The 27594-nt window shown below is 46.9% G+C and overlaps 1 protein-coding gene across 4 annotated transcripts in view; it reads right to left on the bottom strand.

Moving 5' to 3' along the window:
- The window catches only part of PEAK1 (pseudopodium enriched atypical kinase 1), a 313213-nt gene that overhangs the window by 35213 nt on the left and 250406 nt on the right, over positions 1-27594 (bottom strand). For all 4 annotated transcript variants that reach the window (XM_058665498.1, XM_058665497.1, XM_058665499.1 and 1 more), the window contains one exon: positions 12913-13106. In XM_058665498.1, coding sequence (XP_058521481.1) covers positions 12913-13106 — 194 coding nt within the window. The remainder of the gene's footprint in view (positions 1-12912; positions 13107-27594) is intronic.

The raw sequence follows: 27594 nt of genomic DNA, 5'->3' as shown, positions 1-27594 counted from the left end.
ATGTCTGTGGGAAAACTGGATCAAGTTCCTGATTCCGAATTCCTGGCTAAGTCCTGGCTGTCGCAATAATTTGGATAGAGAATCGGGGAGTGAAAGAATGCGTGCTCTCTTTCTTGCTCAAAAAAAATTTTTTTTTTAAAACAATAGATTTGAGATTCCAGAAACACACATACATGTATATAAGCAGTTTATATATAGCTCACTGATTTTTTGAAAAGGTTGACAAGAAAATTCTATGTAGAAAACAAGTTTTTCAACCAATGAGGCGACCATTTACACATGGAAGCCTGAAGGTGGACCTGCACCTCACACAACGCGCAAGCATTCATTCAAAGAGCTAAATGCGAAAGTGAAAACTGTAATTTTCTTAGGAAAAAACCAAAACCCACAAACAAAACTTAGAAAAAGAAAACATGAACAAGAGATTCTTATACATGATACATAAAGTACAAGCGACAAAAGGAAAAAAAAAAAAGCAGATACACTTGGAAGTTTATAGAAATGAAAACTTTTGTGCTTCACTCAACATAAATCAGTTTCTCTTTTTTCCCACCAAAATAGGCAAGTCTACTCTACCTGAGTCACATAATAACGAAATGCCTTCTGCTCCAATCCTTAGCGAAAAAAAAAGCTGACACAATCGGATGTTTACATTTTTTTTTCCCCTATTGTCCTATTTTCTTGCTCCTGCCTTACAAAGCCACTTCTGTTACTGCTTCCTGGGAGCCAGGCTATCCAAGACAACTCATGATGGCCACAGAAAGTGACATTAATGGTCAAACGTTTTGGGGGAAACCCTGGAAACGGAGAGCTTGTCTGAGAGGGAGAATCATTACAGCGGCCTGAATTTGGCCTGTAGGTGCCTCTGTTCATGTTTTCCACTGTAAAGGTCCCTGTGTCACAGTAAGCCCCCGGGGAACCTGATGTGTGAACTGACTGTTGGAACAAACAGCTGGATCTCAGCCAATCACAAACACAGGACGTTCAAGCTTCAGATCAGACAGATAAGGACAGATACCAGTTGGACTCTCTCTACCTAGCTTTTCTATATGCCACTTCTTGTTCTCTGGATATAATCATAGCTTGTTTAGGTGTTAGAACACAGCTTTCTGAACCATTTTTGGTTCAAGCTGCTACCCAATTTTAGAACTGAAAAAGAAAATCAAAATCTGAAAACAAAAAACCCAATACAGAAAAGCGTTTTGTGGGGCCGGTGCCATAGCAAGTTATTTCTCCGCCCGTGGAGCTGGCATCCCATGTGGGCACTGATAAGAGTTCTGGTTGCTTCACTTCCCATCTAGCTCCCTTCTTATAACCTAGGAAATCAGCAGCAGAGGATGGCACAAGTCTGTGGGTCCTTGCACCCACACGGGGAACCTGGATAAAGCTCCTGACTCTTGATTGGCCCAGCTCTGACTATTTGTGCCACTTGGGAAGTGAACCAGCACACAGAAGACCTCTCTCTCTCTCTCTCTCTCTCTCTCTCTCTCTCTCTCTCTCCTTTTCTCTGGAACTCTGCCATCCGATACATGAACTATAACAAAAACCACGGGTACGTGCTCCTGAGGACGTGGAGAAATTCAGACTCCAACACACCGTACACCACTGGTAGGAATCTAAGATGGTTGAATTATTTGGGGAAACACTGATAGAACCTCAGAAAGTCAGACACAGTTATGACACAGCCCAGTATGTCCGCTCCTAGGGATGCATAACTCAGAAAAACAAAAACATGTGCCCACATAAGAACTGGTACCCACATGTTCACAGCAGCATCAGTCATGATAGCCAAAAGGTAGAGACAAGCCAATGTTCACCACATGATGAAGGGACAGCACACAGAGCACAACCATCACAACCAATTATTTTTGCGCTACCAAGGGCAGCATGCATTGCCTAACAACAGGGCTTACAGGTTGCTGAGCCATGTGTGGTTACTGTGTGAACATCACAAAGTGAACTAAGATACCACGGCATTTCTAGGTGATAAAACTTAAGGAGGCACCATTCAGCTTGTCATTGACTAAAATATTACATAGTGCATGGCTGTCCTGATGCTTGCCGTAATGTGGATGAACCTTGAAAACGTGTCATGGGAGAGACGCTGGTCACAAATGACCACTTACTGAACGAGCCCGCTTATTTGAAGTGTCCAGAAACATACAAAGCATGGAGACTAAGTGGAGATGAGTGGTTATGAGGGGCAAGAGGGTGGAGAATATAGGCAGTGACAGCTAATGAGTTTCTGTTTGGGGTGATCAAAGTGTTCTGAATCAGACAGTGATGAGGACTACCTTATTCTGTGACTGTACTACCATTCACTGAATCGTACACTCTAACAGGGTGAACTGTTATGCATTGAAATGATCTCTAAAAAGCAAATCAACACTCCATTCCTGGAAAGCACCGTAAGTTCAACAGGCAGTCCCATCTTCCCATTCCTTTGTACAATGGATAGCCGGGAGCAACGTGGGCTCAGTGCGCACTGCACTCACGCTGTGATGGCGGGGACCCCTTTCCCGTAGTAGTGGGGCCCTATTTTCCCTTGGCTGACTTGAGAAATCAAAGCCTTGGTGCACTTCCGGTGTGCTCTGTAACAAGCCTTTATCTGTCACCTCCTGACCTGGACCCTTTGCAGGTGGAGTGCCACGGGGAGGGGGAGACACATGAACGACCCCCCCACCATCTGACGGCCGAGACGGCGTCCTGTTACAGCCGTCTAGTTATGCCTGCCTTACCACATGGGCTGCTAGAGAGACTTTTTTTCTCCCCCAATCATTAAACCGGATCAAAACCTTTCCTTTGATCTAGCCCAAATCTTCAAGCACAGCAAGCAAGCCTTATCATGACCTGGGCTCGCTGGACCTGTTTCTCTTGCATCCTCTGTCGCAGCTATACCAACCTGCCGCCTCGCTATTTTAGGCTTTCTGGGTTACCTGAGGCTTCCCTGTTACTTTGGTCACTGCTCAGGCTGACGCCCTCCCGCGTGGCTTCCTTCCCACACTTGTTATCATCAAAAGCTGTCTCCCAGGAGCGTTTCTTACCCCATCCCCCCTTCCCTTGGACGCTCAGATGCACCCTGTGAAATGCAACTCCCTGAGCTCTTGTCACACTTGCTCTGAGCCTGTCTGAGTTCCCCACTGAACTGCCCATGGAGGACACAGGCTGTGCCATATAATAATGATGAATAACCAGAAACATGACTTACTCCTGCCCATTCCAGTGTGACCCCTAGAAGAGGCTGTATCAGCTGTCGTTTTCTGTCCATTTCTCTAAATTAGATAATTATGGGTATGGAATGAACAGAGAATTCCGAGTGCTTGCTTTTCTTTATCATTTTAGAGCCAGTAAGCGGTCAGGGCCCATGTGGGGCACCAGGGGTTCTCCACCACTTCTCCAGAGACAGGGAGGAGGCCTCGATTGTGTCACCGCCCACCACAACAGAACAAAGTCCCAACTCATCAAAAACCCTGGTCAAGGTCTCTTTCAGCTGCTCAACTTCTCATCAACCCTTACCTTTCACATGAACCGCTCACTTCCTGTTTGATGTGCTCCACCCTTCTGCTTTTTAGCTTCTGTCTCAGCAGAGGTGTCTGTCCTCTGCATGGCGCACATGGCCCTGTGCCACGGATGCCTGCCCTGCTGGCTCCCACCCACGTCACACAGCTTCTGCCAGTGTTCCCCTAGTGCTTTTTTACTGTTGTAACATTTTTGGCCTTTTATAGTGTGTGTGTGTGTGTGTGTGTGTGTGTGTGTGTGTGTGTGTGTTTCACACGCCCTCAGAGACTCGCATGGTGAGAGGCACATGGTGGGTGTGTAGCCATGGACTGCAACACTGAAGGACAGGGCTGGACTGGGCTGGTCATCTGCCCCAGGTGGAAATGGGGGCCCTGGGAGGCAGCAGGTGCAGACCACCAGCGCACCTTCTTTCTTGACACAGCAGCACCTGGTCCCCCGGAAACTGAGGAGGTTGCAAGCAGCCCAGGCCGCTCTCTTAAGCACTCAATATGTTGAGATTTTTGTTTCTGCAAAAAAGGACAAGTTCTCCTAACTGAATTCCAATCATGTCGGTCAGTGTTTTCAAAACTTCGTGTCTTAAGTGTTTTTTATTTTAAGCTTTTAATCCTGGACATTCCTTTCAAGGAATGGGACCAGACGTAGGGCTCAGCTTTCCTCAGGCCTGATATAACTTCACATACTGTACATTCTTGTGGCATACCAGTGCTCTAAACAGAAAAAAAAAAGTAGAATGTACTCTGTATCTCATCTTGTTACATGCTAAACATGATCTTTTGAGCAACTACAAGTTTGCTTGACTACACCACACTCAAACCTTACCTTCCTCTTTTTGAGTTTCCATATTCCACCTCATTTTTTTCTTCTTTATTTATTTATTATTTTTTATTGGAAAGTCGTATTTACAAAGAGAGGAGAGGCAGAAAAGATGTTCTGTCTCCCGGTTCATTCCCCAAGTGGCCGCAATGGCTGGAGCTGAGCCGACCCAAAGCCAGGAGCCAGGATCTTCTTCCAGGTCTCCCAAGCAGGTGCAGGGTCTCAAGGCTTTGGGCCATCCTCAACTGCTTTCCCAGGCCACTAGCAGGACGCTGGATGGAAAGCTGGGCCACCGGGATTAGTACTGGCACCCATATGGGTTCCCAGCACATACAAGGCAAGGACTTTAGTCACTAGGCTACCACACCAGGCCCCTCATTTTTTTCTTAAAAATTATTTACTTATTTTTATTTTATTTGAAAATTGAGCAGTGGGATGGGAGTGAGAGACAGAGACAGAGAGATCTCCCATCCACTGCTTCACATCACCCCTCAAATGCTTTCAACAGCTGGTGCTAGGCCAGGCTGAAGCCAGTAGCTGGATGTCAGTCTTGGTCTCCCATTTGGGTGACAGGCACCCACACAACTGATTGAGACATCACTTGCTGCCTCCCAGGATGTGAATTAGTGGGAAGCTGGAAGCGGAGATGGGGCTAGAACTTTGGACTCAGACATTTTAAAATGGAACTTGGACACCCCAAGGGGTGACTTACCCTCCGGTGCCAGGTGAACCCCTGGAACCCTTTACTCTTTACTTTCTGCTTAACAACATCTTTAGACTGACACACAAGGTTCTATGTCACATATGCAAAGCAAACGATAAAGGATGGAATAAAAGGGAATAAAATTTAATGACATGATTCAAAGAAGCCAGAGTTTTTAAAATTCCAGAGGAAGGAAAATGATTGATATGGGAGTACTTATAACTGAACAAAATAAGTATAACAAACAGAAAAGAAAGTAAAAAAAAAAAGAAACTATCTCTGAAATCAATACTTTAAAGATGATTATGTATCGAGAAGTTCCAACTAGCCATATCACCATAGTGACCACAGAAGACCCAGCAGAGAAAAATCACAACAAATGCTTTTTTATGACTTGGTCATCAACACGGTCCTGGGGTCCTAGGGATTAGAAGCCACTGATGACCCATTTGGACCACACTCAGGTCCTTTTCCCAGCAGGACCGGAATGGTGTGGCTTCCTGGACTTTTTAAAAAATGTTGAAGCTTGTCATCAGTTCTCACGTTCTGCAGGCAAGTGGTCTGCTTGCTGCAGCCCTTTCCCGGACTCTCCTAGACAGATGCCTTTATCAGACCTGGAAGACCTGCACGGTGAGGGGCACCACTTGGAATCCTGGGAGTCCCAAAGACGAGGGGTCCTGGAGGGCTGTGCTCCTGTTCCCAACCCCTAATCCTAGTACCTGGGAGATGGCTGGCGTTCAACAAGTGCTTGCTGAAGCAAAGTATTATGACATGAATACATGGGTCATCTATTTCAATTCAAATTATAATTGTACTCCTTCTCTCTGACTTTTCTTTCTTAGGACTCAGAATAAGTAATGTAGATGAAAATGGGGGAGAATCTTCGCAGTGAGCAGCACCCCTCTACCTGGGTGAATCCAGGAGCCACTGCGCCATCCTTGCCATCCTTGGGAAGCAGGCATCAGCTGCTGAGGAGGCGGGGCCGGGCATGGTGGGCCAGCCCCAGGCACATATGAGCAACAACCAGTCAGGCAGAGGAGACAACCTCAAGCCAAGCAATAAAACAAAGATCACATTGGGCTTAGCCTCAAACACAGAGAGGCAGGGCCGCGTTGAAAGCACTCGGTGGAGCAGCAGCTGACAGACTCGATGTGTGTAAGGACTTATTAGTGGCAATGTCCCCCAAAATAGAGTATTTATTTAGGGGTAAGTGATCTTTGTAATTTGAACATTATACTCTGTCAACTAATTCTAGAACTCAGGAAATTATTTCCAAATGTGAATGTAGCTGACTAAGGGCCATGGTCTATGATTTCTTTTTAAATAGAGATAATCACAATTTTAGGAAGTATAACAAATGCTCAAACAAATGTTCAAAGCTATCAGTCATCTTTTTTTAAAAAAAACAAACATTCAAACAATCTAAAACAGTGCAATTCTTTAATCTTTAGCTGAAATCATTAGCCCTGCGCTATGTGGAGTCATGTCAGCACAGTAATTATTTGTGGAGTAAATGAGTGAATGGTAATGCAGTCTTCAGAATGATTTTTAAAAAGCTGGAATATATAATGACATTGTTCTATATTTACAACGTCAAGGTCAGGGATAGAATGTGATTCCTTTAAACATCTCTACCTCTTAAATGCTGACAATCGATACCCTGCCAAAGGAGGCTTGAAGGCAGAGGACCTGCAGGTGCCTTGAGTCAGTACTTGCAGGGGTAGCACCCAGACGATGCTCCAAGTCAGGAACTGTAACAGTCTCCTACACGGATGTTCCTGGGCTGAGCCAGATTTCCCTGAGCCGCAAAGTCATTTTTAGCTCATTCATTCAAGCACAGTCTTATCACCTCCTCTCTGTTTTAGAAGAATGTACTAGGTTGCAGGATACAGAAAGGGGAGCAAACTGAACAGCTTTCTAGAGATCCAAGATTTTTCTAAAAACCACCGTGTGGAGCACTTGGGCACAACATGAATGAAGGAAGGCTAAAATCACTACCTTATTTTCCAGCAGAGTCAAACATTTCATGCTCCAGATTTTGGCAGGCTGAGTAAGTAGTCAGTCATGGTATGTTAAACACCACACACACACACACACACACACACACACACACTGTAATCTTTCTCCTAGATATATTTTGAGCTAGACATAATAAACATGGGAAAATGTGGAGGTCTGATAAGGAAAACATTCTTCTCTGGGAAATCACTTTGAGTGACAGACACTTCAGTTTGTGGCGGATTAAAGTGTCACAGATCAGAGCTGGTTCAGTGATCTCCCATGACCACCATCCAGAACAAAACCGTCACTCTGGAAGGGGCGTCCTTCTTAAGGGGCTGTCAGTTGCCTAAAGTCCAGTAAGATTTTTGTGCAACGTGCAAGACAATATAAATTGGGCTCGGCAGCGTGGCCTAGTGGCTAAGGTCCTCGCCTTGATCCCATATGGCCGCTGGTTCTAATCCTGGCAGCTCCACTTCCTCTCTGTCTCTCCTCCTTTCAGTATATCTGACTTTGTAATAAAAAAAATAAAATAAATCTTAAAAAAAAAAAAAGACAATATAAATCTCCCAACCAACCAATGTTTCCAAGCAGTACTGTCCTAAGTAGAGCTTTCTGTGTGACATCGGCTATGAGCTCCACCTGTGCTGTGCAGCACACCAGCCTGCTGGGCACTTGAGAAGTTGTAAGTGACATTGGGGGGGGGCTGAACTTGCATTTATATTTTAGTGGATTTATATATATTGGTGGTTGGATATGGCTAATGACTATCAAATTGGATAGCACAGTTCTAAAACCTAATCGTTAATTCAGCTGTGAACAAAAGAAAATGTGTTTTATTTATGTCAAGGACAAGATGAGTAGTCTTTGAATTCATTGCATAGAGCCACCTCAGCGATATGGAGAGAAGTGTGTGGGCCCCACATACCAGCAGGCCCTTAGGGGGTAGGCCCCACACATCAGCAGGCCCTTGGGGGGTAGGCCCCACATCAGCAGGCCCTTGGGGGTACAGCTACAGCCCTGCTGTGGCTAGGTGAAGTAGTTGGCGGGAGACCTGAAGCATGGTAATCCAGCCTATTTCTTAACTTTCTAGTTCTCATGACTGTGTGAGAACTAGAGCCCAAATCCATGTCCCTTGGCTTTGCTGTAAGTGGCAGACCTAAGCCTGCTCCGGGTCATATCTCATCTGGTCTGTCTCAGCCACCTTCGGTTCTGTGACATTTCACACCTTCGATCACTAGCTCGGAATTTGCATTTTGTTTTGCTTATTCAACACTGTATAACAGACCTTTTAAATTCTTCCTACTTTATTCTACATTTTCTGGCTACCATGGCCAAAATATTTAAGTGGGAGGAGGAGAATAAAGAGACTGCACCATTATGAAGCCTTTCCTCACACAGAAGTTTTCTTTTTTTTTTTTTTTTTAAAGATTTATTCATTTTATTACAGCCAGATATATACGGAGGAGAGACAGAGAGGAAGATCTTCCGTCTGATGATTCACTCCCCAAGTGAGCCGCAACGGGCCGGTGCACGCCGATCCGAAGCCGGGAACCTGGAACCTCTTCCGGGTCTCCCACGCGGGTGCAGTGTCCCAATGCATTGGGCCGTCCTCAACTGCTTTCCCAGGCCACAAGCAGGGAGCTGGATGGGAAGTGGAGCTGCCGGGATTAGAACCGGCGCCCATATGGGATCCCGGGGCTTTCAAGGCGAGGACTTTAGCCGCTAGGCCACACCGCCGGGCCCCAGAAGTTTTCTTGTAAGAGCAGTCCTAACGCCAGTGAGGACATGGCAGCTGAGGGACCTTCAGGGCCACTCCACAACCACGCACTGGGTAGTGACACAGCTGTCACAGGAACCAGAAGCATTCTGATGTCACCAAACTCCTGCTCCATTGTACTGTCCCTAAATCCATTCTCCAGTGCAACCTTCAGAAACCATCTCTCATCTGTTTATTGCATGCAGATTACACCTTAGTAAGTGAAATAAAAAAAAAACCTAAAGATTAAAAATGATGACAACCCTGAACTTTTCTTCCTTAGTTTCTTTTATATCTGCCCATTCATATCTGCCTTATTTGAAAAAAAAGAAAAAAAAGAAAAAAATAAAGTATTCTTTATGGAATGGTTCCAGAGCATTTACCAAAGATCTAAAGTTTCTGTATTAAAAATTTTTGTTTCCTTCAAGTTTCCAAAAACATAGCAATTTTTAAAAAGTTACTAGGGCTTTAAATCATAAAAAATTATTCAGAAAGGAGCCTATGTGGTGGTGTGTTAGAAGGCTAATCCTCCACCCTGTGGGCCTGGCATTCTGTGTGGATGCTGGTTCGTGTCCCAGCTGCTCCACTTCTGATCCAGTTCCCTGTTTATGGCCTGGGAAAGCAGTGGAGGACAGTTCAAGTCCTTGGGACCCTATACCCACACAGGAGACCTGAAAGAAGCTCCTGGCTCTTGGCTTCAGACTGGCTGCTGAGGCCATTTGGGGAATGACCTAGCGAAAAGGAGATTTTTTTTATTTCTCCTTCCCTCTATAATCTGCCTTTCCAATAAAAATAAATCCTTAAAACAAACTACTCAGAGCACTGCATACAAATTATTTGTTGGAAGTATGACGAAAGGACAGCTTCCAGTGCTAGCTAAAATAATTTAGGAAAAATAACAATAGCAAAATTTTTAAAAATTAAAACAAAAAAACTCAGTTTGTAGAACAAATGGAGTCAACCTTATCTATTATCTTTCTTTCTTTTTTTTTAAAGATTTATTTATTTTTTATTTGAGAAGTAGATGTGTTGAGATAGAGAAGGAAGGAGATTTTCCATCCCCTAAGCCATCCCCCTAATGGCTGAAAGAACTGGAGCTGAGCTGATTTGAAGCCTGGAGCCAGGAACTTCCTCCAGGACCCTACATGGGAGCACAGGTCCAGGGACCTAAGCCATCCTCTGCTCTGCTCCCAGGCCATACGCAGGGACTGGATGGGAAGTGGAGCAGCTGGGACACGCATGGGGACCCACATGGGATGCTCTTACTACATCCAGAGGATTAGCTTGCTAAGCCACTGCACCAGCCTGTTACCTTTGTAGACACAAAAAACCATGCTCCATGCCTCAGACACTCAAAGAAATAGTCCTTAAACCACTTAAGGAAAAGTGCACATTTTGCAGGCCTCTCACATACTTTTAAAAGTTAAGCAATATGTAGAAAGAAAGCTATTTTCTGATAGGGCATCTATAACCTAGCAATTTTTTTGTACACATATTTTATTAAATTCTTACAATTGGCATCTGAAAATAAATGGCTTAAAGAAAAAGAAATGGAAACAGCCACGGCTCTTGAGCGTGTGAATAATCAACAGTGTCAGTCCAGTGGCTGGGCCACGGCCACCCCACCCCACCCTGGCTCCGGCCTTGCTCGTTCTGTGACTTTGGGAAAGGCCATCTCCCTTATTTTCCTCCTCTGAAAAACCTAGAATAATCTCTGAGGAGGATGTGAGGATTAAAGGAGCTAATACATGTTAGGTTAATAAAACACTTGGGGAAGCAACGCTTTATCTTCCAATGCTTGTAATGCAGAAGAAACTGAGATAAGATCATACACTAATGTTGCCTAATGAAAATATTTTTTAATATTTATTTATTCTAATTGGAAAGGAAGATATACAGAGAGGAGAAGGAGAGACAGAGAAGATCTTCTGTCTGCTGGTTTACTCCCAAGTGGCCGCAACGGCTGGAGCCGAGCCAATCTGAAGTCAGGAACCAGGAGCTTCTCCCGGGTCTCCCATGCAGGTGCAGGGTCCCAAGGCTTTGGGCCGTCCTCGACTGCTTTCCCAGGCCACAAACAGGGAGCTGGATGGAGGGCTGGGCCCATATAATGTCCCAACACATGCAAGGCCAAGGACTTCAGCCACTAGGTTACCGCGCCAGGCCTGACTAATGGAAATCTTCAAGGAATGATCCTTAAGACCTCACACACCTACTGAAAATCACTGTACATTCCTTGAGCCCATCATGAAATTCTGGCATAGGCAGACAGTCTAGAATATAAGTCCCAATATATTATGCGAAGGGCATATAGTAAGCGAGCAGTAAAGTTTTCCTTGTGATCTGCTTCTTTAAATACAAAAGAATGGGGCCTGGCATGAGGACCAATGGCTAAACCCTCATATTGTAAGTGCCAGCATGCCAATGGGTGCCGATTTGTGTCCCATTTGCTCCACTTCCCATCCAGCTCCTTGCTTTTGGCCTGGGAAAGCAGTGGAGGACGGCCCAAAGTCTTGGGATCCTGCACTTGCATGGCTCCTGGCTTCAGATTGGCTCAGCACTGGCTGTTGCAGTCATTTAGGGAGTGAATCAGTGGATGGAAGATTTTGTCTCTGTTCTGTCTGGAAATCTGATCTGCCTTTCCAATAAAAATAAATAAATCTTAAAAAAGAAGAGAGAGGAAAAACAAATATAAAAGAATGGGGAATAGCTAAGCAGCTGTTCAATGCTAACATCCGTTCCAGCCGGAAGCCGGTGTCCAGGCGGGGTTGAACTCTCACACCCCCTCTCTCGTGCCGAAGCCCAGGCAGCACCAGGCATTCAGCACTGCTTTTCCTTACAGCACACACCTCCCGCTGCATGTGACTGGTGAGGACTGAGCTTCCTTAAAGGTGTTTCGAGGCATTTCTCCTACAGTATTGATCCAATTGGTTTGCCTTTTTGCAAGCTCCTTTATTTCCAAGCACCCCAGCCGATCTCAGAATGATTTTTCCTTAAGATAACTGGACAGAGGAAAAAGAACGGAGATGAGAAACAAGGCAGAAGGATGCTTCAGCAACACACGCCACTGGTTTCCAGGGGTTTACGGGATCCTTTCTACTGCCATGCTCGGGCAGTGCATGCTGCCCACCTTCCTCCTGACCACAGGGAGGAGAGTCTGAGGAAACGGCGTGAAACTTACAAGAGGAAGACACATCAGATGCCACTGGGCCTGGTCACAAACAGCAAGGATCTGAAAGCGAGGGGCTGTGGCCTTGGCAGGCATTGCTGCATGATCGGCTCAGGACCCCTGCAGAGACGTGTTCCAGACCGCCAGCCTCCATCCAAGTCTTGCCAATGATGGGGACCGTCCTTCCCTGAGGGCTGCTTGATCTAGGCCGGAAATCCGGGACACCTTAATGGCTACGTACATTATCCACCCTGGGCATCTTTTCACTTGAGTATCTCTTGAATGTGTCCCTGGTTGTGCCTTCCACTGTCTGAGTCAAGGCCTCCCTTTCTCAACCCTTCACACACACACCTGCAAGAGGATCCAACCACCAGGCTTCCTGTTCATGAATACTCCATCCCCAGTGGCAGCCCACAAAGGAGAAGTTTTGAAATAGAAATCGAATCATGCTATTCCTCTGCTTAAAACCCTCTGAAGGGCGCCCATCACTAACAGGACAAAGTCTAAGGGTTTAGCTGAAACGTATGCTAGTTTCCTACTGCATCTTTCAGCAACACTAAGTGGTACAGCCAGCTCCTCCACGTCTCCCCAGTTTTGTTCACATGACTACCTCTGGGTGGAAACTCTGTCCGCCGGTGAAATCATTTACGAATGATCTCCACAAAGTCATCTACCCACAACTTCTGCTGTATAATGTGTTACATGCTCACTGCATCACTACTGAAACGATCCAGTTCACCATTTTCTCCCCAGGTGAGAGAAGGTCGTAAGGCCAGGACCCCGTCTGCACCCCTGGCCCGTGGCACAGCAATATTACTTGATGACTCCAGAGGCTCAACGTTTGCTCCATGGGTTTTTTTTTTCAATCACACTATCTGTTCAGGACAATGGAATATGTGATGAGGGTCCAGGAAGCACAAGCTTCCACACCTTTTATGTGACATCAGCACTCACCTAAATTGCTGTATGTGGCACAGCAGGAGCTCGCGTCCAGGGGATCTGAGGCATCTTCCTTTTCCTCTTCTTTTTCCAGTTCGGACACGGCCAATGCTGGGGTGGCGGAAGTGGCGTCCCTGCCATCCTGTTTCCCAACGACTATTCTTGCATCCCGAGGAGAAAAGTCTTCTGTTGCTTCATGGGTCACATGACTAAAAACAAATCAGACCAACTGTCACACTAGGAGTCAGGATCTTCTGTCAACATTTTGATTTGTGGAATGCATCAGTCAGTGGTTCTATACTCACAGCTTTGGGTCATAAGCCTCAATTCACATTTGTGAATACAAGGGGGTCCTTGTACCTACCTTGGTCCTTACATGCACGAGGCATTCACACTGTAGGAAGGCAAAGAGAGGGGACAGGGTGGGGTGGGGAAGAATGTTTAAGAATGACAGGCAAGGAGGAGAACAATTCTTTCAGGTTACGGGTAGCAGTGCTAGTGGCAGAGGGAGTTGAACGTTGAATGGATTAAATACAAATCTATTTAAGTACCTAGTATTTAGCAAATATACTGTCCTATGGAACTCTAATGCTACAGCAAATAGGAATCTCTTCACTATATAGTGTTTACTCTACTTAGTATATTTACTACACACTAAAGTATTTAGTAGAGGATCAGGAATAAAGCCCAGATTAGACCATCCGCATAAGGAGGCCAAGCAACATTTTGGGCCAGCAAGGTCTTCCTACCAGCAGGAAAGGATACCAACCTGGGCCCACCTACACACAGGCAGAAGGGAGGGTGAGTGGAAAAGCAGCACTGCATTCAAATTAACCTTATCAGTTAATATGAATGTGAAGCAGCCGGCAGCCGCACACCAGTGTCTGATCAATCCTGCTTTACCCTTGCCTGCTCACTTGCCTTTTCTCATCCCGCTCTGCAACCTGCCTGAGTGATGGCATTTTTTTCTGCTATGAAGTACAGAAGGGTCATTGGATGTTGGTGGAGTAATCTGGCCTGAGTAGAAAACCTAACCGGGCTGACCAATGGAATACATTCAAAATCAGCATCTTGAAAGGTTTTCCTGTCCACTGGAAAGCATTCCCAGGCCATCACACATCTAACAGCTCTTCTGAGTTTTTTTTTTAAAGATTTATTTATTTTTACTACAAAGTCGGATATACAGAGAGGAGGAGAAACAGAGAGGAAGATCTTCCGTCCGATGATTCACTCCCCAAGTGGCCGCAGCAGCTGGTGCTGTGCCGATCCGGAGCCAGGAGGCAGAAACTTTCTCCAGGTGTCCCACACAGGTGCAGGGTCCCAAGGCTTTGGGCTGTCCTCGACTGCTTTCCCAGGCCACAAGCAGGGAGCTGGATGGGAAGCGGAGCTGCTGGGATTAGAACTGGCACCCATATGGGATCCCGGCGCATTCAAGGCAAGGACTTAAGCCGCTAGGCCACACCGCTGGGCCTTTCTTCTGAGTTTTGTGATGAAGGAAAGAGGGAAGGAAGGAGAGAAGGAAAGAAAGAAGGAAGGAAGGAAGAAAACAGAAATAAAGAACATCTTGGGCCATAGTGACGGCTCAATTGACTATCCTCCCTCTGCAAGTGCCAGTTTGTGTCCCAGCTGCTCCATTTTGCACCCATCTCCCTGCTTGTGGCCTGGGAAAGCAGCAGAGGACAGCCTTGGGATTCTGCACCCATGTGGGAGACCCCGAAGCAGCTCTTACTTTGGATCAGCTCAGCTCTGGTAATCTGATGCCATTTGGAAAGTGAACCAGCAGATGAAAGATCTTTCTGTCTCTCCTTGTCATTGCAATCCTATCTTTGCAATAAAAAGAAATCAATCTTAACAAGAGAGAAAGGGAAGATCTTATATGTGATTACATACTATTTCTGGTTTTCTCAATAGGTAGTGAGTCATGGCAACATTTACAAGTTACATTAAGAAATGAACTCTGGGGCCTGGCACGATGGCCTGGTGGCTAAATCCTTGCCTGGCATGTACTGAGATCCTATGTGAACACTGGTTTGTGTCCCCGCTGCTACACTTTCCATCCAGCTTCCTGTAGCAACCTGGGAGGGCATAATGGATGGTTCAAGCTCCTGTCACCCTGCACCCGTGTGGGAGACTGGCAGAAGCTCCTGGCTCCTGGCTTCGGATTGGCTCAGCTCCAGCCATTGTGGCCATTTTGGGAGTGAACCAGCAGACAGAAGCTCTTTCACTCTGTCTTTCCTTCTCTATAAATCTGACTTCCCAATAAAAATAAATACATCTTTAGCAGAAAACAGAGGGCTTTTGTTGGGCCGGATATCACCTTGGATGTCAGATCTGAAGAAGGAGTGGCTTTTCACTCTTTCATTGTGGAAATTATGCATATGCCTGAACAGAAAGGGAAGCCCCTGGAATCTGCCAGATACACAACTCAAAAATACATACGATTTTTTTTTTCAAAGCTGGCAAGAGCCAGAGGTCTCGCTATCTGCAGAGTGATCAGTGAGCTGGAAATTCCATTATAGGCTACAGCGAGGTGGGTGGGGCTCACTCCATTGGCAGTGAACGGGGTGAGTCTGGGTGGAGGTGACTCCCACAGGGAAGCGTCCAGCCTCCTCTTAGTGTGCTGCCTGGCGGCATCCACTCAGGAGAGGGACGCCACACAAAGCCAGGGTCTCAAAATCACAGAGCATCATAACAATCAAGGCGATGACAGGGCTCTGCTCCCGCACTAGCAGGAGCACAGCAAAGTGACACTCCCAGATGCCACCAAGTGTTAAGACGGTACACCACCAAGAAGCTGTCAACAGACTTAAGCAGAGGAAACAAGTTCTTTGCTGGGCAAAGGTTAATACAAAATCATGTCTAGCGCCAGCATTGTGGCATAGCAGGTAAAGCTTCTGCCTACAATGTCAGCTGTCCTGGCTGGTCCGTTTCTGACCAGGTTTTTGCTAATGGCCTGGCTCATTGGCTGTTGCGGCCATGTTGGGGAGGGAACCAGTGGATGGAAGATTTCTCTCTCTCTCTCTTCCCCTTCCTGTCTGTAATTTCTGACTCTCAAATAAATAAATCTTAAAAAATATATTAACATGCCTACATGATTTTTGTTTTCAGAGCAGGAAATAAATACAGTGGTTTAAAAATCCTCATCTTCCCTGGAGAGGAAAACAAGGCAGAGGTTCTATAGTCGGCTTTAGAGGTTTCCCCACAAGCCGTTTGGGACTCCTAAACTCTGCCTTCTTTCTTTCCCTCCCCAGGTTCCTCCTGGTTATTGCTCAGCGGAGGGCTCGGCCCTGGTTCTGCACCTGCCCATCCGTTTTTCTCCCAGCAACGGGGCTCTGTACAGCGGAACTCAGCCATGGTGAAACGCGCAGAGGGGCCAGCTCCTTCTGTGAACCTGGGCCTGCTCCATATGCAAGAGACACGGCGCTGGACTCTACAAGGGCTTTGCCAAACAGAACACAGATGCTAAACAGCACAAGACATCAAAAGACTCACCCACTGTACTCACTCACACAATTCCCCATTCAAGGGTGTTCTCACAGGGCCGTCTCAGGTCTGCTGTTCATGTCCTGAGTCCAATGAGTGCTGCAGAGCCATGGGCTGGGCAATCTGTGAGAAGAGGCCCGGCTCCCACACCACTGTATCACCCACTGCACCTTGACCTTTACTTTAGGGGTTTGGTCTGGGAAGGATGCCAAATTACCTCTCGGGGAGGGAAGCAGAGGGAGAGGCAGTCTGGTTAACTCTTTGGGGATCCAGCAGATGGAAGTCGTACTGCAGACAAGGCTTGATTTTCATAAGCACATTTGAAGTAAGTGCGCTGGTATGATAAACCACCCATTAAAATAATTGTCAGCTATGAAGAACTATGCAAATAGGGTTGATGAAAGTAAGATGACATGGGTTTGCAAATGGATGCTGAAATGTTTAATCTGCACCTATGGTGGAAAGCAGTGCCTGAAAGCAGCTAAGAATTTAAAAAAATGCATCGTGTGTGTCATGTCTTCATGCTTGAGGGAAGAACAGCTCTTTGTGTGATTGAAATGGGGACAGAAAGGCAAAAGGGAGGAGGCTCCAAGAGTTCAAGCTTGGGTACAGTAACATGCTCTCAGAGCCGTGAATGAATTGTGAATGGCATTAGAGAAGGTAGTGTCATTCACTGTATATAAATAACATGAATGCACAAGTCATACGGGAAGAAAGTAAAAGGTTATCCTAGCATTAGGTATATTAATTTTATAAGGGAACTAGCATTAGGCATAGTAATAAGGAAATTCAATTTTTGTCCAATGGTTTATTTCACAGTTGGACGTAAAATAAGAAAACACCAAGATGATCCTTTGGGATACAGGCCGTGTCTCTTAACGACATGTTTCACCACCAGCATTTCCCTGGGCAGGGGTCAGTGCAACGCACAAGACAGGAAAATGGAATCAGAACCTGAGCTCTCTCTGTGACTTTGACCTTCTCAACAAAATGAGGACGCCATCAAGAAGGCTATAATGCAGAAAAATGTCCCCATTCCATTCATGAGACAGATGGTAAAACTTATTTAAATAAAAATTACAATAAATTTGGAATTTATTAAAAACAAACCTCTAGCACAAGTTTTGGAAATAACAAACAATGACAAGGGCAACCAATTTTGTTCTTTAAAGAGTACAGTACTTATTTCTATCTGATAACTGCCAAGTGATAAATGGATCACAAAGAGACAGCTACAGCACTTCCATTTCTGCTATTTACATTCGTGATGAAATAATCCCTGACTCTGGAATGCGACACAGAAAGCTCACAACAACTAGATAGTTGCTATCCAGGCCGTCTTTAAGTCGGGTGAAGGTTTTTTGTCTTGGATCCACAGCACCCAATCCGCATTCACAGTCAAAAACCACACACATTTGGCACAGCTACTTGATGCCCGGATCCTGCACTGGAGTGTTCTGGATCCGTGAGTTCTGGATCTGTAGGTCAACCTGACGCCCAGGTGCTTGGCATGGCCACTGCGGATGCCCAGATCCTGCACCTAAATGCCTGGGTTCGCGTCCCGGCTCTCACTCCTGCCCCTGGCTTCCTGCTGAGGTACACTCAGGGAGGTAGCAAGTGATGGCGCCTGTGCCTGGTTCCCAACTCAGTTTCTGGAGAGTGAATCTGTAGATGGAAGCTCTCTTTGCCTTCTTCTACTTCATTAATTATTATTATTGTTTTTAAATTTTAAATTATTTTACTTGGAAGGCAGAGCTAAAGGAGGGAAAGGCAGAGACAGAATGATCTTCCATCTGCTAGTTTACTGCTCAAATGGCTGCATGAGTAGGAGCTGAGCTGATCCGGAGCCAGGAGTCAGGAGCCAGGTCTCCCATACGAGTGCAGGGTCCCAAGGCTTTGGGCCGTCCTCCACTGCTTTTCCAGGCCACAAGCGGGGAGCTGGATGGGAAATGGAGCAGCTGGGACTCAAACCAGCATCCATATGGGATGCCAGTGCTGCAGGAGACATAACTCCTATACCATGGTGATGGTGCCTCTCTCTGCCTTTCAAAAAGACAAATATATCAAGGTGGCTAAGCACAGACAGGGTAGTTTAGGTGATACAAAACAAGAACAAAAATAGAATTGGTTTTGTAAGCATTTGAAAAAAAAATGTATCTGAACACGTACAGAAGTTTTTGTTTGTTATTTTCCCTTAGACATTACAGTCTAACAGCTATTCAAACAGCAGCTCTGCTGTATGGTGGTGTCAGAGGTAAACCAGAGATGAGTCAAAATATATGGGAGGATATGTGTAGGTTATATGCAAATACCACATCATCAAACATTTATTTTTTAAAAATTTATTTGAGAGGGAGAGAGACAGACAAGGCAGGGCTCTCTTTTGCTCTTCCACTCCCTGAATGACCACAAATGATGGGGGCTGTGCCAGAGCCAGCACAGGCAGCTGGAAACACCGTCTAGGCTTCCCTTGCGGGAGGCAAGGTCTTGATGACTCGAGCCAGCACTGCTGATACGCTGGACCTGCACTGGTAGTGACTGGAGTCAGGAGACAGAGACAGAAACTAAACCCAGGCACTCCGACTTGGCACGTGCTCCCCATGGCACCATTTGCAGGGATCTGGGCACGTTGGCATTTTGGTTATCTAATACTCCACGGATACCAGGAGACTTCAAACTCCTTTGCCAACTTTTTTTAATGACTGATTTTAAACTGAGATTCAGTGTGTCTGACCTGACACTTTAAAAAAAAATCATGTCATAATCTCCACAAAGACAATTCAGTTTTTTGAGCGTGTAGAATGGATGTAAGATGTTCAAAGGAAACAGTAACATTGTTACAGATTTGTCTGTTACATAAACGAATCCCTTGGAAGGTTCTATCTCATCAGTCTGCAATATTCATACATAATTCAAAACTGCAAAAGCAATCTCCTGTGGGAAACTTGCTTGGCTTACCCAGGTGGTAGGATTAATCATTATACCATCAAATGAAATAATCCTTCTTTTTTTTTTTTTCCTGGCAAATTCGTTCAAGACAGATTTTTGTAAAAATTCTGTTCAATGTCTGAATATACTTTTTTAAAAAGGCAAATCAAATTTTACATTAGAACAGATTAAAGGCCTTTATGTATCCAAGTATTCGCACATTTTCAGTTCAACTTTATCTCCAAGTTCAGCCACCTTCATTCAGCTTCAGAGGGAGAGTAAATGAAAAAAATCAAGACTTTCTAGAAACCATCTGCTGTTGCAGCACACGGTATTCTAAATTGCTGCACGCCGGCAGCTTTCTGCAGAGCTATGACTCTCTCCGGCTGTCCAATAAACACATGTGTGATTTCTGAAACCTCTTTGCTCCCTAAAAAGCCAGACCAAAGCTGATGTGAAACAAAATTTCATGTTTTTGTTGCTGCCTGCATTGTGGGGCAGAGAACCTTTGCAGAAGTGGGATCAGCAACCACACAGGGGGAGGAATTCTCCAAGTTATCAAGTCCCACACCTTGGGGATCTGTTGGCAGGGAGGAAACTCAACTCCTCTCCCTACTCCCTTGGCCACCCACTTGGTCTTCATCTCTGTATCACAAGGCCCCCCTCCCCAGGAACCTGGCATTTCCTAATCCTAATCCTGCTAGATTCTGATTCCATGATTCTGATCCTGACTTGGCATTCCAAGACAGGAAAGTGCTGTGTCCTGTGGCCACTATCTAGGGGCTCCCATTACCCGCTAAGCCTCCTGTCGCCTGCAGCCATGAACAGCAAATCTCTTATCCTGAACTGAGATTAACCTTTAGCAGAGGTGTGCTGCGTTCCCGCTAATGTGTCCCGTGGAGCCTGGTCCAACAATGGCAGCTCCTGCAGGCATGAAGAAGCGGCCAGGTCTTGGCATGGGGAAGGCTGGCAGCCATGAGCAAGGCCTAGGATGCACTGACATTTTTGGATGCTGCAGATCCAGATTTTCCCCCGCTTCCTTTTTTGCCTTAAACAGATGTGAACGGCAAATTAAAAGTGTCTTCACGGTACCAGATTGCATGGCAGGCAAGTAGATAAAAAACACAGGCCGCTGTAAATCACTGTCACCCTCAGAATGCTAAGAAAAATCATGGTTTAGAAACCCTATGCAATACCAAGTCAGAATGGCATCTGTGCAAATGAATAGAAAAGGTAATTGATTTTAGAGAAGGGTGATCGAATAAGGCTGTCGTCTTCAACAGCGGTAGCACGGCCCCTTACTGTTGCCCTTCCAGGCCTGGCTCCCTTCTGAAGGATGGATCTGGACAAGCGAGCTGTTTGGCAGGAGACAGGCCCCTCGAGTCTCCACAACAGGACCAGTTCCCCCGGGCACCTGCACAGCACCTTCCTTTCCTCACCCTTACAGTCAGAGCCAGAGGGTGCTGAGACGAGCTACACACGCTGAACTCTGTCCCCCGACTGCATGCTTGCCGAGGGAACAGATGTGGGCTGAGCATGGGACCTCACAGTCCTCGAACATACTCCTATTCAACCCCACACAAGCTGTGCACGTTTCCCCTTGATTCTTTTTTTTTTTTAATATATTTTTTTAAGATTTATTCATTTTTATTACAGCCAGATATACACAGAGGAGGAGAGACAGAGAGGAAGATCTTCCGTCCGATGATTCACTCCCCAAGTGAGCCGCAACGGGCCGGTGTGCGCACCGATCCGAAGCCGGGAACCTGGAACCTCTTCCGGGTCTCTCACGTGGGTGCAGTGTCCCAATGCATTGGGCCGTCCTCAACTGCTTTCCCAGGCCACAAGCAGGGAGCTGCATGGGAAGTGGAGCTGCCGGGATTAGAACCGGTGCCCATATGGGATCCCGGGGCTTTCAAGGCGAGGACTTTAGCCGCTAGGCCACGCCGCCGGGCCCTCCCCTTGATTCTTAAAAACACCTAGTGATACTGTGAAAATACACGTGGGGTTCCCACTTCCTAGCTCTTTGGGATCATTGACCGATTTTGTGGCTTCAGGATGGGAACGGATCTCTGGCAAGACCAAGGCATGGTTAGAGGGTTGGGACTCTGCAGAGGGAAAGCTAAGATATCCACAATGGCTAAGAATTCAGCTGTGCATATGCAATGAAGCCTCCCTGAAAACCTAAAAGGATGGGGTTAGGAGAGCTGCTGGACAGAGGGGACTGGAGGGTCGCACGCATGGATGCCCTGTATCTCTTCCCAGCCAGGCAGGTGCACCGTGCACCTCTTCATTCAGCTGCATCCTTTGTGACATTCTATACCACAGACTACTGGTAAACACAAGTTCTCTGAGCTCTGTGAGACCCCGAGGGAGTTGTAGGAGATGCCGTGTAGGGTGGCTGGGTCAGATACACCCTGCAGAAATGCCTAGGGCTTACATCTGGCATCTAAAAAGCCTGCAGGGGACACAGCCCTTACCCTGTGGCATCTGACACTCTCTATAGGCAGTGTTAGAGCTGAATGGGATCGGAGCATACCCAGCTGGTGTCCCAGGCAGAAATGGCGGCTTGTGGCTGCCGAGGGGAAACAGCTGTGTGCTACAGCGAGGTCCCCAAAGTCTTCTTTTTTGCCAGTAGTGGGGACATGTCAGGCGGGAGCAGTAGTGTTCCGCGTTGTACAGTGGAGGACACTGAGGTGTCCTGAAGCTGTGTGGGTACTTGGGGGGCAAAGCCAGGATCTGACCAGTGCCAGCCCACTCCAGCTGCGTGGTCTTTCCACTGTACTAGCACAAGGGCAGAGGGTGGAGGGGCAGAGGCAAAATTGCCTGGAAACGTTGAGGCACTAATGATCACTCCTGCATTCTCCATTTGAAAAATCCTAAACAAATAAACCACAGAGGTTATGATTTATATCGTGAAGGGCTTTCTTCGAGGTGCCCTAAGTGTAGAATGATTATGTTTACAGATATTTGGCTTCCTAATAATAATCACCACTATTGCTTCCTCAGTATTAACCAAGTGGCTAGGCACTGTGCATAAATACATATATTCTAACAATGACACTGAGTAAGGCTTGCTGTTCCCAGAACAACAGTAATAACCATAGCCAAGACTTACACGGTACTTATTATCTGCCCATTCTAAGCTACGATTCTGAAAAGTGGCACAGCTGACATTTTAGGCCAGAGTCACACCAGTCGTTCTGGCCTGGATCTACCATGGGTGGTACAGGGGCCCTTGAAATCATTTCTTCTGGTCCTGCCAGGGCAAACGGCAGGGTGGGCTTGCAATGCAGGAAATCTATAGCAGGCTAATTTTTAAAGTTAATAATAATGTTGCTTGTTCCTTGAATGATGTTATGATTACCCAAATGGCCACTGGCAGACAAAAAAAGGTTTCCTTCCCATGCTGAGATAATGTAACCCACTCCTAGTCCCATCCCTGCCCCTGCCCAGCTGTGACAAGCAAAAGGTGTTTCCAGAAATTGTATCCCTAGAGGGAGGAGAGGAAATCTCATTCCTCTGTACCAGACCTTTCTACAAATTCCTTTATGTTTTATAACATCCTACTAGGCAGGCTATGATCTGTGTACAAATGAAGAAATGATGGCCCAGAGAGGTTTGGAATTTGCTTCGGGTACCAGCTTGGGAGCTGAGATTCCAAGCTGCAGGTTCACTGCAGAGTGTGTCCTCTAAGCAGAAACACAAGCCTGCCTCAGTTCCCAGAGCAGGAAACAGGTCTGCAAGAGCTCGAGGAACTTGTCCAGGGTGACAGTTCATGAGCAGCAGCTGCAGGATTCAAACTCAGGTCTGAGTGACTCCAAAATTCTAAACCTCTCTCTCAAAGGTTCTCAAGTGTTAAACCCAGGGAGCTTGTAAAAGATGCTGCTTCTCAGCTTCTGGGTGCAGGGACTGACTCTGTAGGTTCGGGGAACGGCTCAAGGGTCTGCATTTACACACTCCAAGGGATTCTGGACCACGCTCCGAGAACTGACCGTCCCCTCCAGAAACAACAGCACAATAGGCAAAGGAGGAAGGTGTGAGTATTAGCAGAAAAGTTTTCCGTAAAGGAGCATCATTGCTCAGAGTGATAGAAGCCAAAAGGGGAAAATAATTTAACTGGTCACACATGAGGAAGTCACAAATTAGCCAAGCTTTCCACCATGTAGGTCTCTTACTTTTAGCAACAGAGGACAGGGTGGGCACATATCAGCCCACGTGAGGGGCCCAATGCCCTGCTCCTGCCATCCATGCCATCCCTGGGCTCCTCTGCCCACAGCACCCACTGTGGTCACCTGGGCTCCCCTTGCCAGTTTATAAGTACCTGCCCAGTAACCTAGGCTACTTTAAAAAGCTTGTGGAAAAACAGAATTAAAAGAGAAGTGTATTTTTGGTGCAAGAAGAGAGAAATCCATGCATGATTTTCTCATATTACACATTTTCCATACGCAAGTTCTGAGGACACATGCAAGGATTTCAACATTTTTGTACCAAAAATATGTGTACCTTTCAGCCCCATTTTCCATGACCTTTTTGAAGTGCCTTAGCGTGTTCCCATCCTATTCCAAACTTTCCCAGACAACAGCCTCTGGCTGCAGCCCAGCTCGTCAGTCCCAAGCTCAGCCGGGTTCAGACTGCTCGGACTCCTCACGACCCACAGGGGCTTTCTACCCCTAGAGGCTTGTCGTTCTCCAAGCTCCGTTGGGTGCTGAATAAATCAAACCAGGGGTCATCACAGCAGCAAGGCATTGGAGAAAGTCTCCAAGCCCTCTGTCCACACACGGCACCCAGTGGAATTTCTGTCTGTGCCTCCGTGGAGAATGGGATTGGGACGGGTTCCAAACAATGGGGCTGGGAGAGCTCTAGCCACGAAGAAGTCAGGAACAGGACCTCTCTATGCACCCGAAATGGGGGGTGGTGGTGGTGGTGGGGAGGGCGCTTCCCTTCTGTGCCAGGGGCTGACTGCTAAGGCTGTTTCATGCCATGAAAACTAGAGCTGCAGGCAGGGGGCTGATTAGGGTGATGGTGCCATCCCACTTTCTTCTTAAGTGGGCTTCTCTTTCTTGCTATGAACAAATCATCGTTGAGAGGTACAATATGTGGATAAACTGCTTTCTCTGGAACCAGACCTTGAAATATAAACATCACCTGGTGACTCTAATCAATACTCCGCTGCAGTTACCGCTAAATGATCACTGAGACCATGTCCTAGAGGCCTGAGGGCGGGCCTAGACATCAGAAACTCAATTTCAGCTCTGCAACTAACGCTACTCTGTTCCTGTCTCCCATCATTCGTCTGTAGAATGGGTGCAGTGACATTTATGGGAGTATTTTTAATTAGGACATTCACATAAAGCGCTTTTAAGAGTGAATAACCATGCCAAGATTGAGTGCTAATCACCATGTGACAGGTCTGTGGTGTTTGCTGGTTGCAGGCATGCCTTCTTGAGCTCAGACTGCCTTGAATGCAACACGGATCACTCGGTTGCTGGGGTCCAGGTGGTAGCCCTGCACCCACACACCAAGCGTCTGGGGAACGTCAGTGCTCTTTTGTGACTCGAAGTTTCCGACAAAGGATGTAAGGCCAACATTGCTGGGCCTGCTGAGATAACAGGGGTGTGAGAGTTACACCCAAAGTTCTGGAATTTGACTTCAGATTAATTAGAAGGGATGAAAAGCAAATAAAACTGACTTAAATGGCCAACTGTCACTAGGCTCTTCACGTTGGAACATGCTCATTATGAGCCTCTGGGCAGCCCAGTTTACCTTTTGGGAGTTGTATCACCATCCAGAAGGAAGACAGGTGAAGGTGTCTGAGCACCACCATGGGGGCGCCCACACCCACATGCCAGCATGGCTGAGGACCGCCAATGGGGACGCCCACTCCCACATGCCAGCATGGCTGAGGACCACCATGGGGGCGCCCACTCACACCTGCCAGCATGGCTGAGCACCGCCATGGGGACACCCACACCCACCCTGCCAGCAAGGCTGAGGACTGCCAATGAGGACGCCCACTCCCACATGCCAACATGGCTGAGGACCGCCAATGGGGACGCCCACTCACACCAGCCAGCATGGCTGAGGACCACCATGGGGACTCCCACACCCACCCTGGCAGCATGGCTGAGGACTGCCATGGGGACGTTCACTCCCACATGCCAGCATGGCTGAGGACTGCCATGGCGACACCCACTCCCACCCTGCCAGCATGGTGCATGGAAACACAACCGTCTGCTTCCTTCTGTGGCAAGGATGAAGTAAGAAATCAATTCTCTCTAAAAGGGAATGAAAAAAAAAATCCTCACAGAAAGCACTACAAGAACTCATCACCATAAGAAACTCGAGGAGCAGTATGTCGGCAAATGTCGATGTGATCTTTACAAACGCCCAGAGTTCACATGTTTGCTCAGAGCGAAGGACCATGTGTCCAGCAGAGCAGGCAGCTTGCCCCTTCCTCTCATTATAATTATATTTTCTTTCTAAGAAGTAGGCATTATATATCTTCCGAGTCCACTTCCATCTTAAGCCAGAAAAGTTGACTTTGATATTTTGCTATTAAAACATGAGAGACAATGTAAATTCAGACAGAACTGAAGCAGGAAATGAAAATAGCTCAGGATTCTGAACTTTCCAGAAAGAAGGATATCACATATGGTTTAGGAAGCGTTTGGACCTTCTTCTTTACTACAGATGTACACACACATACAAATTAAGAGACCCTGAATGGTTGCTATAGTGAGTACCAGAATTTTCCTATATTTAGCTAGAATGGCCATAGGCCACTACTGTGCCTGACGATCCCTGACAAGTGTGATCTTACATTTAGTCCATGGGTCAGCAGCTAGACAGTATACACGAGAGGCTCTGCAGCTCCTCCATTCTGCAGCGGGAGCAGCTACAGACAGCAGGTGCCAGATGAAGATGGGGCACTGCTTTTCAACATCGCTACATTTACTCACACAGGTGACTAGCTAGCTGGATTTGGTTCAAGAGCCATGGCTGATGATTCCATTGTCTTGAGCCCTTGAATGGAGTAGAGTAGAGGACTGACTTTGGGATTATGAAGGAATATTACAGCAGTAAGTTCTTTGGAGAGAGGAGAATTTTACAGGAGAGTTTATTGCTAAGGGAGCCTGGGTGCACCCAGACACTGGGTGACATCTGGACAGGATCCGAGCTGTGCTAGACATAGTTGCATTCCTGAGATGCTTCTGGGAGTCCTGAAAATCTGGACTGAGAGGTGATCCCAGGGTACCTGCTGGAAGGCTTATTTAATCAAGAATAGTTATGGACACCTCTCTCATGGGTTGCAGCTCCCACCAGTGAGCAGGAGAACCAGGGCTGGGGGTAGACCTGATTAGACAGGCAATAGTACCCACCAGCGTAAGTGTGGGTTGGATAGTGGGGTCGGTTGGGCCAAGCAGGGCTGAAGCATCCATTAACGTGTACAAAAGCTGAATGGGATGCAGGACAGACTGGACCAGTATGGTGTACATACTAGCATGTACAGGAACCATGGCTGGGGACAGGCCTGGTGGGGGCTATTGAAGGTCTCTCCGATTAGGCTGCAGTTTCCACTGGTATATGTGAGGCCTGAGAATGTGGTGGGCTGGGCCACAGGATCCGTAGGTTTGTGGAAGAGATGGGGCTGGAGATAGAACTGACCCAGCAACTGCAACCACCTGTGTGTGTGTAGGCTGATGCGGGTGATGCACTGAGCTGGACCCTACATCAGCTAGCTCACACAAGTCAGCTCTGGGGTCATCTCAGATGAGACTTCTTTGGGGACCTCCCCCAGCTGAATCTCTGCACTCAGAACTCCAACCACAGGGAGAATCACAAAATCTGTAGTCTGCATTTGCCAGAACTGGGCTTCCTCAGTTGCTAAGACAGTGCAGTGGACGGCATGGCCAGATGCACATAAGGGAATGGCAGTCCACTGGGGCCTACAGAGGACATTTACCAACATAGTAGAGGATGGAGGGCAGAACAAACTGGACAACTCTCCAGCCAAGCATTGACAGCAAGTATATGGATGAATGGACTCTGAGGTTGATGGTATCAGTCAATGGTCCTTGGGGGAGATTTCCTCATCCTTGGAGCAATGAAATCAACAGCATTTCAGAACTATCAACACCACTGAGCAGAACCCTTGGAGCATGCTCCACACCGGGGACCCTGGGATGATATTGGGTGACCGTACCCCACCCCCAGGAACTGATACAGTCAGGATGGTGGGGGTGGCTTCTCTTCTTCTCCCTCTCCCTCTTCCCCCCAGATACA

Source organism: Ochotona princeps, chromosome 6 (genome assembly GCF_030435755.1).
Source record: "Ochotona princeps isolate mOchPri1 chromosome 6, mOchPri1.hap1, whole genome shotgun sequence".
Classification (NCBI taxonomy): domain Eukaryota; kingdom Metazoa; phylum Chordata; class Mammalia; order Lagomorpha; family Ochotonidae; genus Ochotona; species Ochotona princeps.
This window is presented reverse-complemented; position numbering and strand designations above follow the sequence as displayed.